The 13946-nt window shown below is 36.1% G+C and overlaps 1 protein-coding gene across 1 annotated transcript in view; it reads right to left on the bottom strand.

Moving 5' to 3' along the window:
- Positions 1-8211: 8211 nt before the first annotated feature.
- Positions 8212-13946, bottom strand: part of CEP120 (centrosomal protein 120) — a 39369-nt gene continuing 33634 nt past the window's right edge. The window contains exons 20-21 of the mRNA XM_005506691.4: positions 10935-11080; positions 8212-10274 (exon numbers count right to left, since the gene is read on the bottom strand). Of these exons, the coding sequence (XP_005506748.2) occupies positions 10034-10274; positions 10935-11080 (387 nt within the window). The 3' untranslated portion in view covers positions 8212-10033. The remainder of the gene's footprint in view (positions 10275-10934; positions 11081-13946) is intronic.

The raw sequence follows: 13946 nt of genomic DNA, 5'->3' as shown, positions 1-13946 counted from the left end.
ATCTGGAGCTGCATAGGCATAGAAGTATTTATGAGCTTGTGCTCTTTATGGCACTGTTTTACAGGGCGCTGTCAACTGTGGAGGGGAAACAGAAGGAGAAGAAGGTTTCACCTCTGATGTTATTGTCAGCAGATACAGTGCTTCAGTCAGTCCCATCTCTACAGGCCCTGGTCTTCATGGACCAAAAAACAAAATAAAAAATCAAGGTGCAAATGGTGCAGTTGGATTTACTACTTTTTAGATGGTTAATTATTGCATGACTAGCGAATCTGCTGTCCTGCAAACAGAAATAAAATTGCTTTAAGTAACACAGAACAGTTTAGGCTTTAAGTTGCCACCAGATCAGCTCTGGAAGTCATAGAATCATTTTGGTTGTAAGAGACCCTCAAGATCACTGAGTCAGTTAACCTTACACTGGCACTAAACCGTGCCCCTAAGCCATGGATGAATGAAGATCTGAAACGAAATGCTAGGTAAAAAATACTGCAGAGGAAATTGCTGTGGGCAACAATGTGCCCACACACAGCGAAAGCTGAATCAGCCCTGGCTGGGCACATTTGAAACTGGGATGTCATGGCTAAACCCCATTTGGTACATGATGGGTGCTTGGGCACCCGTGGGGCCAAATGTCTTCTGGGAGACTCCAGGCTGCCCTCTGGGTACTCCTGCATGCAAAGTGCTTGGAGGAAAACAATCTGCTGTAAAAGCCACATTCTATTTTTTGTCTGTCTCCTTAGGCAGCAAATATATCAGTGGCTCTTCAATGTCCTGTAAGTAAAGAAATCAGCAATTATTATCTATGAATTCACAGGAGTGTTTGCTATAAGCAAGAAAAAAACAGCAGCATATTTTAAAGAGTGTTTCTCCCTGGAATGCAAGTCCAGGCAATTATGTGGCCTGTTGGTTTTTTTTTTTTGGTTTTTGTTTTATTTTGGTTTTTGTTTCAATTTAAGTCTTGAGGAGCAACATGTCATACCTCAGATATTGACAACAAATCAGCCTTTATTCAAGTGTGAAAATTAAGGCATAAATTGCTGGCTGCTTAGCTCTCAAAACAATGTCACGTTACAAGAAATGTGATATTTTGAAGAGAAACAGGAAAAAATTTATCAAAGTTTTTGTTATTATTGCATTATCCTCCCGCTTGATCTACTAGCTATAGATACTTGGTGTCTGCTTAAGTGCTTTCCATTCTTCCCATAAGCAAATTCTGGTTGAAGACTATATATCATTTTACTCTTGATCACTGCTAGTCTCAGTACCTCATTACAGCAGAGCACTTTTTGAAACTGAGCTATAGCCCAGATAAATGATTGTATAAAGTTTTAAATAAACATACAACATTTATGTTATGTTGTTTCACAGGGATGATTTATAGTCATTTTCTTCTTCCAGTCCTGAGCTCTGGACATAAAAGACACTGAGCTCTCTGCTGTTTATCCAAGCTAAATCCTCTGTTTGTTCTGCATAAGCGTTCTTGATTCTTTAATATATTGCAGGCTTTAGCTTCAGGTTTATTCCCTCTGGGCTGGTGGAATTAGATACATTAACTGACAAAGATAAGGTACGTACATTGTAGCTTAATAGCCATTAAAATAGATACTGTGATAACAAAAATGGATCTAGAAAAGGGAGTTGAGCTTGTGATATTTTAAAAATATGTATTTATGAGACTTAGATGAATAAATGCAAGATTTCAGAAAACTCTACAAGGAAACACGCAAATGATGGTGGGATTTGTTTGGTTGATTTTTGCTTCATGTGGATAAGAGAATCAGAAATGTAAGATACTGTGAACCAGGTTACGCATTGCCTTTCATGTCCCCAAAGACAATTTTGTTTCTTCTTATTAAAATAACATTACGTAATCTGGATGCCGAGCCACTGAAATACTGCTCTGTGCTACAGAAGAAAATTAAGAAAGATAAAGCAAGTCTCTCTGCCTTAAGGAAACCTGGATGGATTATCTTAAGCACGTTCCTTCTTTCATTAGATTATTTAAATATACACATATATACGTTCAAACCACATGGAGTAGTCTGTTTACTTCATACTGTTATTCATCATAGTCCTTGTTCCTCTGTTAAAAGAGTAGACAACGCTGACTGTTTTTTTTCTTCTTTTGTGAGCCTAAATAGAAAAAATTTTGATCTAAGCTCACTAAAAGTCGCTTTGTAGTTCAATCCTGTATTCATCGCTATTTCTTTGTGTAAAAACACAGTGTTAACATTTAAGACCTAATGCTTGACACAGAGGAAAGATTTTAAGAATTATAGTCTTTAATGTGACGTACCCTAAATCATCTCTTAGCACAGTATAAAAGTTAAGCTAAGATTGTAGAGGCCCTAAGTGGACTTTCATTTTTTTCTAAGTCAGGATTAACTAGTGTATAAGTAACAGGCTGGGCACTTTTACTGCAAGAAGTTATCTAACTTAAAGTTTGAATCTGGCAGTATAAACAGCAGCCCTGCCGAGACTCATACAAGCTTGTTATTTTGTGGTACACAAGTTGGTGCGTTGTCCATGCTCTGTAACAGATTGCATTCCACAAAGCATGAAATGCACTTTTATCTGAATCTTGAGTGGTAAAATAAGCAGCAAGTAAAATGAAGACATGGGGAGTCTTTTATTTGTTTGTTTGTTTTTAAAAATTTTCTTCTACAAGCATTTATTTCAGCTGAGAGACTCTCCTTTTATAGTGGTGGGATATTTCTGGAGGTAATGGGGCAGATGTGAATGACTTATTCAATGAGCATTAAAAGAGGGGCAAAAAATAAAACTAAAAAAATTTCAGCTCTGTGAAATACTGCTCAAGGATGCATAAAAACTCTTTAAAAACCAAAACTCAAAACAAAACCATAAGAAAACCAGAATTTACTTTCTGTAGATGCTGCTTTTTAAAAATAATTACCTCATCAAGATTGCTTTCAATATAAAGTATATAAAGGAACACGCAAATTCTCTGCATATCTAATTATAATTTTTAAATTACTATTAATTTTAAACAAACCACCCAGATTTATTTGTTTGCTGGTGAAATCCACTGTTCTCTTCATCATAGCTACATGTGATAAGAAGGAAAAAAAAAGGGGCAGGATCAGGTAAGAGGGCAAGAGTCCACTCTGACCAAAAACACCTGGGAACTTGTTGCTGTACAAGGTGAGGTTTAGGCTTTGTGAGCAGCAGAAATAGCATCTTTTTGCAGTGATGGCAAGTGCAGTGGAGTAAAGCTGCCGCCCCTGAGTTTCTGTGCTGAGCTCCAGACCCAGATGGAGAATTTGTGACCGTCTTGTGGGGACAGACACGTTTGGCATGGGGGTGCAGGCATCGTGCTCAGCCATAACTAATCGGTTTCACAGCATCTGAGAGTTCCTTTGCTGAGTGTTGGCCTCCCTCCACCTTCAAGACTCATCTCCAACAGTATCAGTCACGTTTGTTAGGGATTTGCTTTTATTAGTATTTCAATACTAATAAGTCACAAAATGATTTTCCTATAAAACTTTTCATTAAAACCCTCGCAATTACTTATTTGCTCAATAGATGGGATATAGCAAACAATGTTTGACCTTTTATTTTCCGAACAGCTGTAAACCCAAGCATTAACTAGCTATTCATCAAAGCATCACTGTAATGAAGAATCACTTCCATTTTATCGAGAGAGAAAAAAAGTAAACAGTACTGCCCCCTATGACATACAGCCTTGTTCGGGGCAGGCCCAAAACTTCAGATATTTTGACTTTTTCTGTCTTAATCAAGTGATTTTATTTAATTCATCTCCTAATAAGAAGATTAACCTAGCTTTTCTTGGAAGTCTGCAGCCTTGGACTTCCTTACTTTCCATAGAAATCAAGAGTTATAAAAAAAAAAATTGAAATATTTTTGCTTTTTTTCCAAAGCTTTTGGATGAATTAGTAATTAGCCAGAAGAATGGAAGAAGATGTTGATTATATACTAAAAAAGAGCAAAGTAAAAAGCTTGTACTCATTTTCTGAAGAAGCACCCCAGAAGAAGCCAGTAACTACTGCTTTTAGGGCATTAAGATGACCATATCCAGCACAGACAGCCTGAGTTTAAAGCAGCTGTGAACCACTTACACAGAAAAGCTTTTCCCACATTATTCTCATTTTGCTGATAGGAAGTGGAGGCCCAGAGCCCTGTTCAAGATCACTCAACACCCCTATAACCAAGATGGGCAGAGAAACCACAGACGTTGTGCCCAACCCTCAGCCTATCAGTGGGAGCCCCTTCATGAGTGGATCAGGAGAGATTTTGCCATGTTGCCCCAAAAACTGCAACACAAGTTTTTGGACAGGATACAAAAGCATTGCTTTTCCCTTACACAGTATTAAAGAGAAAATGCTTTCTGGGATGTCCTCTTGCTAAGCCTACCTACTTCTACGTAGTCTATTAGAAGCCACCTGCATTGACGATGATATACGTAAATGAAATAGGAATCACTAGCATAAAAATATTTATTCTCAAGCAAAACTTTGAGAACATTTTAATGATTTCTTGTATACATGCAATAAGCAGATAGAGAAAAAAAACATCCATCTGTTCTGCAAGCTGTAGTAGGATTGGACAGGTAGAACTCACTGTAGAGGCACAGAAGGATGCCATTGAGGTGTGCAAGGTTTTCCACAAATAGCAGAGGCCTCTCATGGAGACATACCCATGGAGATACACTGGCCAATTCCTTGTAGTAGTGGTGTGCTCCTGCTTAATTTTTTCATTTATTTTGGGTTATTGGCCCAAATTTTCAGTGCAATAGTCTGATTATTATCTGAATAGTCAGGATAAATCAATAAGCTAGACTATTTAAAACACAATATACATCCACAGCCAAGAAAATTTCAGTAAAAAACATAATTGCTACACAAGAGTAGAAAACACTATAGTTCAAACAACATATCCTCTACACTGCCTGAACAGTTCCTGGAGAAACAGGTAGGCTCTGTGGTTTGCATCAGGTATGCACTGATGTTCATAGAAACATACCTGCAGTATTCGCCTAGACTGCTAGCTGTAAGACCAAACTATTAAGCTGTCTTATTTATTTGAATGAGAAGCATCATGCCTGGTATGAATGGGACTGAAACTTCACACATGAATGTCTGATTATAAAGTAATAGCTTATTATCCCTTTCAGCCCTGATCTGGATGACCTATTGTATGACAATATTAGTCTTGTTGCCAAAAACAGCCTTCTCACATGAATATACTGATGGCCCAGTGTCCTGTACAACCAATGTTTCTTAACAAGAGATCAATACAATTATTTTCCGTACCTCCAGAGGTGAAAAAAACCCAACCAACCAATTCCGCCCCACTTATGCTAAGCTATAAGCAAATACAAACATGTGCTGTGACTCACCATTACCACTTAAACCTAAATTCTACAAGACATTTATTGGCTTGATTGCCTGCTCAACTGAAAACCCAATGATTTCATTTTGCTGTCCTATTTACATTTGTATTTGTGAAACAACACTCATGATATCATAGTAAATCATAGTCCTCTGACAACATTTCGTACAGTTATTTTCATAGTACAGTTAAAGCTATGAGCACCATACAATAATTGTTACAACAGTAGCAGGCTGCAGACTGTTCTACCAGACTCCATCTGCCCCAGTGAACCCCCTCTAAATTCTGATGCCGTATTATTTTGTCAGTGCCATCTCAGTAACTGCATCAAAAGCCTTTAGTCAAACATTCAGTAACACTACACTTCCATAATCATCTACTCTCTATGTATATTGTTAGAACAAAAGTTTTTGTAGTAATACATAAATTGTTTAAAACGCTGACAAATTACTACAAGTATTTCACTTGGGGGGAAGAAAAAAAGAAAAGAGTACTGGACTACAAAGCAGGGGGTGTCACTTTTCCAGAAGCATTATTAATGGAGACTATTTTAGTCTTCAGTGATGGGGAACGACAGGCTGCAGCATTTCTTCAAGTTAAGAACAGAAAATAACTGTACTTGCAAGAACTCAATTACTCTACATTAAAGCTGCCATGGGGTTACTGTACATTTATACATCAGAAAGTCAGTAAATTATTTTTCTATAAATTAGTGTCTCAAAGTTGACTTTTTTTCCTTTCTGTTTTGAATGCCAAACTCCTGACTGCCTCTCCACCACAGACACTTCATATCTGGATAGCCAACATCTGTAAAAACATTTCTAATGAAAACACTACTAATACAACCCCCTGAAGAAACAAATGAGATCTAAGTATGCAGCCGCCTTTCTACAGTTTTGTCTTTAACAATAGCAGCGCTAGTGCTTCCTATCCAAGCTTTGACACAGGTCACGATGATTTAGGCACAGTAGTAGCAAAATAAATAATTGCATAAATACATAATAACTGGAACTGGTATAAATACTTCAGTAGCACTTAGAAGATATGATAAAGGACTTCCGTCTTTAGTTGTGCATTAAGGTTTATCTCAGTGGCTGGAAGGGAGAAGCATTTATACTGCAGTGAATGAGAACTATGGATTGAATATTTGAAACCTCAGTGCCAGACATAACATTGCTTCTTTTCCGCAATAGCATTTTTGAAAGTCTATTGGTGTTAGAAGTGTTGGGTAACTTCTAAAATACTACAGAAACAGTGGTTATAGCTTCATCCCCCAAAACAATATACTGGAAAGATCAATAATGTAACTATGTATTTAAATAATTCAAAGCAAAAGAGTGCTTATTTTAAAAATAATTTGTCATATTTTTCATAATGCATTCCACCATTTAAGTAAATAAGAATTTAGAGACTATTTTTCTGACTGTCAAACAATCATCAGGGGAAAAAGGTTCATTTCTTTGCAACAGTTCTCTAAATCTTAGCTAATGTTCCATATCAAGTTGTATAAACATATTACATACAGATTTGCTGCCTTACATTTAAACCTGTATTAATTAATTTGAGGCAACTCATTGGTAATAAAGATTGGTAACAGCAGGTCTGCACTCCTGCTAGAACAATTAGCACATACAGAGACAGGAGGGGATCCTCTGCCTGAAGATTAACAGAAAGAAAAGAACAGTGTTTCTGAACGCTCTCATTTTCAGACAGGCTAGCGCTTTTCCTTTAAAAGGCTGGATTGAACAAATATAGGATAAAATCAAAATTTCCTTACCCAAATCCAACTGCAACTTCTGGGACTGAATTGTATGGCAGATGAAAGCTGGAACTGATTTGGAACAGGACTGACATAGAACAGCCTCCACCCCCCATTTAGTAATTTTTATGGGCATTTGGGTTCACAGAAACATATTGCTAAGCGTACTTGTTTGAAACAATTCCATCAATTTCCCCAGTGAAAATCTGGGTGCACTAAAATCAATAGCAGGAGTTTGCCAAAATGAGGGGAGGGCCTTGCTGCTGCTCCTCTTCCCACCCCTTTTTTAAGGCACATGGAACCATGACTGAACCTGTAAACATGGGTTTCATTTCCAGCAGTCTTTTTATGATGGGTAAATTAAAATAAGCTCGTTATCTCATGCATCTGTTTCAAATAGCATTTCTTTTGCCATGAAGAGAGATTAAGATAAAAATGGTAAGATATTTTTGATTTAGAAACAGCATTTGGTCTTTCCACTAAATAACTATAACCTCTAAAATGGTTTTGAGGCACGAAAAAGGTAAATGAAATGCAACATAACTTTTTAAAAAGCAATATTGAGCTCATTTCTGCTAGAGATACCTACTACAAATACCGACTTTGTTTCTATTGTACTTCAGACTGAGGCATATAGAAAAATTGTGCTAAAAAATGAAATTAACACATTAAACTTAAAGTATCATTAATTCTCATTCTAATACAAGCAATGAACACTGAAGAGTAGTGACTATAACAAAAAATGCTAAATATGCTTTTTAATAATCACAAAATCCAGGCTTCTCACCCTGTAAGTAGTGATCTTTCAAACTGCTTAAGTTATCAGGCTTAAGTGTTTTTTTAAAAAAATATGTGTTCTGCCTTTTATTCTACTGCATAATTTGATTTACTAGAAAGAAAACTCACCCGAGTAGTTCCTTTTTAAACCCCACAGCAATGTGACTTCCATTTCCTTTACAAGCCATGGACATGTCAATTAGAAATTAAAAAGTGAAATTAACTTTGAAAGTGAACTTGTCAATTTTATGGGTTCAAGCACTGCCATATTACTGCCATATTCAAACGTAGTAAAAACACCCACAAAATTCTTACTACTTAAAATCTGAATTTTTATTAAATAAAGCAACACACCTGAAACGTCACAGAATACCAGTTCAAAAAGAGTGACCAGTTACAAATATTTAATCAACACAGTCTGTGATCTTTAAGTCTAAGGCACCCTCCAGCGTCTGAAGAAGAAATTGCACTTTAACAAGTGAGCAAGCAGTTGAAAAACACCATGAGCAAGTCTTCCTGTCAAAACAGAATATCCTCGATTCATTTACAATAATTACATACGATCATGTATCAGCGATATGACAAAACCATGATGGGAAAAAAAAAAATCTGTAGAAGGACTTTTCATGGATTTATGAAGGTGTTTGCTTTGTCTTTAAGCACACCAAGTTGAAAAATACAGTACAGTGTGCAAGGTACTATAAAAGTGTTTCTTATGAAGTCTGGTATTGATAATTCTGCACAAAATATGATCTTGATTTATACAAGAAGCCTAAACAAATATATGGCCATGGTAGGGAAAACAAAACAATGCATCTAGAGGCAAAGTCAGTTTTGTAATTAACATCGTACAAACAGGAAAGCTATGTCCATGGCAGTTCACTGAATTTATGTTAAAAAAAGAATTTTTGCATTTGTATCTTTGTTCATTCTAAAACTAACCAATCATAAGATGTTTTATGTACTTGACATTCAAACAGAGTTTGACTTTTCAAATTTGTCCAGTTTCTGCCTACAGAACAGACAATATGCCTATTGAAAGGACAGTGTTTTAAGTTAATATTAGGTAGATCTGCATAAATTATTGTAAACCAAAAATGATTTGAAATAAAATGAAGGCTGGAAACCAAAACTGCTTCAACTGTGATTACATACAAACTAAAATTTATTGTGGATTTCTCTTCTTTTATGCAATGTCTTGAGCTCGCTTCTATTCATACAGTCAAGACCTACACGTACAATTTAAGTGGTCATGAGGTAACATGCTTTGAAATATTTATAAAGTAACAGTAAAGTAGTTAGGTCTCAATTAAGGAGAACTTATTTATTTTTAAAAGCTCTTGTTTTATGTATGTGTTCAGAATTTTGAAGTGCATGAATTCACTGAATTAGTGATTCAAGTATCTTTCGTGATTAGCGATGGAAGTAAGAACGTATGTATAGTTCTGAACTAGGCCTGTACCCTCCTGTGTTCACCCTTACAGGCCTATCTGCAAAACTGCTAGTGCAAAGGGATTTTCATGCTGTACCAACAGTCTAGTTACTTAATTGATTCAGTTTCCTTTTCATAAGATTCAGACGTTCCCCTCCTCCTCCCCCCACCATTGTCTCTTATTTACTACACAGCTTAGTTATATTAGCTACAGCTGAGGAAGAAAAATTGATTACCGTGTGATTTAGTAAAAAAAGTGATATTTTGCCAGTGCTGCACTTTGGTTCAGAATTAAGAGTTCTGTCTGAGAACACAGCTTATGTAACTTTTCCCAAGTATAGCTGAAGAGATCTCTTCATAAATTGAAAGAAAATATTATAGTATTGCTCAAAAATGTTAGAATATTAAAAAGATTACAAATAAACCTAGCCAGGGTGATGCAAAAGGAAGTACAAAATATTTTCAAAGAAAATACACAAGATAAATATATTTACACATATACACATGACTAAAAAAACCACCATTAAAAACCAGTCATTGTCCCGTAAAACTTACAACCGTGCTTAACTTCACATGCTGCAAATATATACAATGACCTTACATATTTAGCAATGTAATACATGTTTCTAAAAAAAAAAAAAAAAACAAAACACTCACTGTTCAAACTTTGGCCCTTTTAAACAATTTTTTGTATGTTCTTATCTAGTGGTGTTCCTTTTTGCGATAGCTTCTCTGATTTGACGATCGAGTTCACTTACAATATGGTCTTCATGATTATATACTCCTGTTTTCAACAGTGTATCCCTCTCTTCTATCAGACGAGATAGATAATCATCCACGTTATCATTTACTTTTCTAGAATGAAGACTATCCACTCGAGCAGCAGAATTATCTCTAGTATCCTGCAATTGCTTTCTCTCTTCTTCTTGTTGCTTTAGCCTGATGTTGACAAAAATAAGAATCAGAGGATGTGCTATATTAAAAACAACTGGTTTTCATATTAAGTCTTTAGGTTATTTATATACTGAAGTACTTAGTAAAATAAATCTATAAAAGGCAACAAACTATCCTCTCCCTGAGGAACAAATAAAACGAATGTTAATGTAATACTTAAACTCTAACAATACCTTTTCTACATACACATACAACTATAATACTTGCTAGCAAGGCTCCTATCTTAAGTGCAAACAGCACTTAAGAGTTCAACATACAGAACCCCTACAGACAATTTTTGGAGGACCACATTAGGTAGATATAAACTTTTAATGTATTAAAAACATAAATAAAACTTGCCTCTTTCTTTTATTAATTCAGTAGTTATCCTTAGAACTGAAGCTTTTAAGTAGAAAAAAGCATGGTGCTATATAACTGTGATGATAATATAACAGTGGCCTTGAAAATATATTTTTTTATACTGCAGTAGTGTTGCATTTTATAAACGTGCAGTCTTTACCTAAAGGACACTCAACTGTGTTCTTGCACTGGACTGACAGCCAATTACAATCTTGATTTAACTGAACCTTCTCTTGTGTTAAAGCAGATGGCAGGAAAGAATGGGGGAGGAGGGAAGGGAAAGGAATCTTACAAATGCTTTCATACCTGTTGAGTTCATTTCTGATATCGTCCAGCTCTTGTCGGTCTGTTTTCCCCAGCTCTTTTTCTTCTGCTGCCAAATAGCGCAACCTCATGTGCTCCAGCTCTTGTTGCTGCTTTTTAAGATGAGCCATCGCATTTTCTTGTTCACGCTAATGTGGGAAGGAGTAAAAACATAACTCAATTGACTACCTGACTAGATGTGAAAGTGCTAATTATAGTGACGTGAGGAAAACTTCAGGAATGAAGTGATGACAATTAAGTCTCCAGCAGTAGTAGAAATGCAGGAGACCAGTGACTACCACAACTGCAGTAAACCCATCCAGGCTGGATCAGCTGAAACCCAGTCCCATTAGCAAAATAACAAAAATGTTACAAACCCTTTTAGAAACTCTGGTTTAAGCTAGTAAACATAAAACTTAGACTTGTGGAACTGCTCAAGACACTGACATTTATTCCTCTGCTACACAGTATTCTAAATTATAAGTTTAAAACTAAACCACACCCCTACCCCCCTAACAAACAACCCACAAAAAAATCCCAGAAAAATGCTAAATAGCTGCAGGAAGGTTCCATCATCAGCTCCATACCTAAAAAATAAGCCTTGAAATAAAAACTCTGACATTTCCTTTTACATTTGCCTAGGTCTATATAAAGCCTTTGGTAACCTATTTGTTTGATTTAATGAAAACTATCCATTCTACAAGTTTAGTGTGGGTTTTTTTGTCTGGTGTTTTTTTTGAATTCTAAGCTCTCTACAGACACTATAACAAAACTAGGGTTTGAGTCCACTACCAATTTGTGACCTTAAAATGTCTTAATGAGAAGTGTGGTCCTCTCTATACCCATTCTCCTCCCAGTAATTTTCCATATGACCTTGTGCACTAACTCAATGCAGTCAGCCTTACACTCCGAATGAGACAGAAGACTTCGAGTTAAAATGGCATTTCTTCCAATAGTTAAAAATTAAGGCAGAAGGTTACACAAACATCCTGAATCTAGACATATTGCGAACTGCAAGGTTACCTTTGTAATTTTGACATTGCTTTCATCTGAAATATTTGATTGTTAATACAATCAGTCTTATATTTATTATGGGCTTAAAAAAAAAAAAAGATAGTTTTGTTTGATACATGTGCATGTATTCATTACACAATCAACCTAATAATATTTGAAGAGTTTACTCTGGCAGTTTCCTGAACCTCAGTTCCCAGCATCTTAAGTGCTCCCTGTTGATGATCAGTAAGTGATAGGAAAATCTGAATTTCACAAGGAATTTGTATAAACAAAGACTAATTATTAATATGATCAGGCAATGCAATAAGTTAAGTACCTCACAAGAAATCACAGCATGTATGTAACGCCCCAAATACATTTTTTAAAATACTAAATTCAATACACTAACCAGGCAAATCGAATGTTAGAACCACAGTGGGACAGGTCAGAAAGCCTGAAGAACAACTTGTTAAAGAGACACATACTAATAATGAAACCAGTACCATGAATCCTGCCAAAGAGTCCACAGCTGATAGATGACTGAAGCATAAAAAAAAACCCCACACTCAGGGAAGATAAGCCCATAGTCCTTCCTTCCCCACCGAGAGTTCACTGCAGAAGAACATTCCCATGTGAGAGGCTCCCTTTCTTATGTGAGACAGGTTTGAAGACTCTCAGACTGAAGCAGAATAGGTTTTAGAACAGGAATATACAAACAGATACAGCAAATAGTAACAAGTCACTACAGCTGGCTGATACCTATCCAAGAGTTTTAGAGTTCTAGGGAAATTAAAACACAATGCTGCAAGACTAACAGGAGGTATAACATACCACTAAAATCAGTGTTGACACCGCAGGTATAACTCTTTCTCCACTTCACCCACCCCTCCCCGGCGAAGCCTTAGTAATATCCAGGAACTACCAGCAGCACTTACTTCCACCATGACCAAATTGGTTGAAACCACAACTAAAACCAAAACTAACAGGATATATGGGTACACCTATTAAAATTAATCCAGTTTTTGTAAAAAAGTCACACTTCCAACTATTCTTAAAAACAAAAACAAACCAACCACACGATGGTTTCAAAAACACTAAAGAAATCACCTACAATTAAACACAAAACTAAGCTGTCACAGAAGAAGTCCTCTCAGATTACACAGGGTTTACAAGACAAGACAAAGGCTATCCATTGATCATTTCCACAAGAGCAAGAAGGTAACAGTGGACTCCAGAAGAATCCACTCTTTGATACATTAATCAATGAGGAAGTCATTCTGGAATAAGCAGTCTGCTGCCAGTACAGAATTACTCAGTGGGGAAAAAGTGAATGTGAAGGAGTCTGATATTATGGGGACAAAAATATGAATTCATTTGAAAAGGAAACAGATAAACCAAGAATACATCCACTGACATATGTCAAACACAACACCCTGACTGCAACTGCTGGTTCATGAGGTACTTAACTAATTGACTGAGAGCAACTGGAGGACACTCAAAGGTATCCAAGCTGGGTTTCAAGATCTTAGGCATCTACTGCTGACCTATGTATAGGCTAGACTGATATTTCACATCAGCTGGCTAGATTTTTGTTTGTTTGTTTTTCCTACTCAATCGAAAGCAGGGTCTGAAAGCTAAAACTAGGTAAATTCCAACTAGAGACATGATTCAAGTTATTAAAAGAATGAAAATTAAACACTTAAGCAATATACCAAATATATTAGGAACTTCTCAATCATCAAATGTTTTTAATTAAGATAGATATTTGCATTTTTAAAACTGCTACAAATCAAGCATTATTGTTGAAGTATTTAACAAAGAAAAGACAGAGGACGCCTTTTTTTTAAAGTCCCAGCAAATACCACTATGATATTATCTGGTTTCCAAACAGCTGGATAGGCAGCAGCATCCAGACAGCAGAGCCAAATTCCAAGCATACAGTGGGTTATGAGGAGAAATATAATTATCTTAACTATTTTGATAGTTGTATTCAAGTTGTCTGCTTTGCTAAATGAAACAAGT

This window comes from Columba livia, chromosome Z (assembly GCF_036013475.1).
Source record: "Columba livia isolate bColLiv1 breed racing homer chromosome Z, bColLiv1.pat.W.v2, whole genome shotgun sequence".
NCBI classification, from domain to species: Eukaryota; Metazoa; Chordata; class Aves; order Columbiformes; family Columbidae; genus Columba; species Columba livia.
This window is presented reverse-complemented; position numbering and strand designations above follow the sequence as displayed.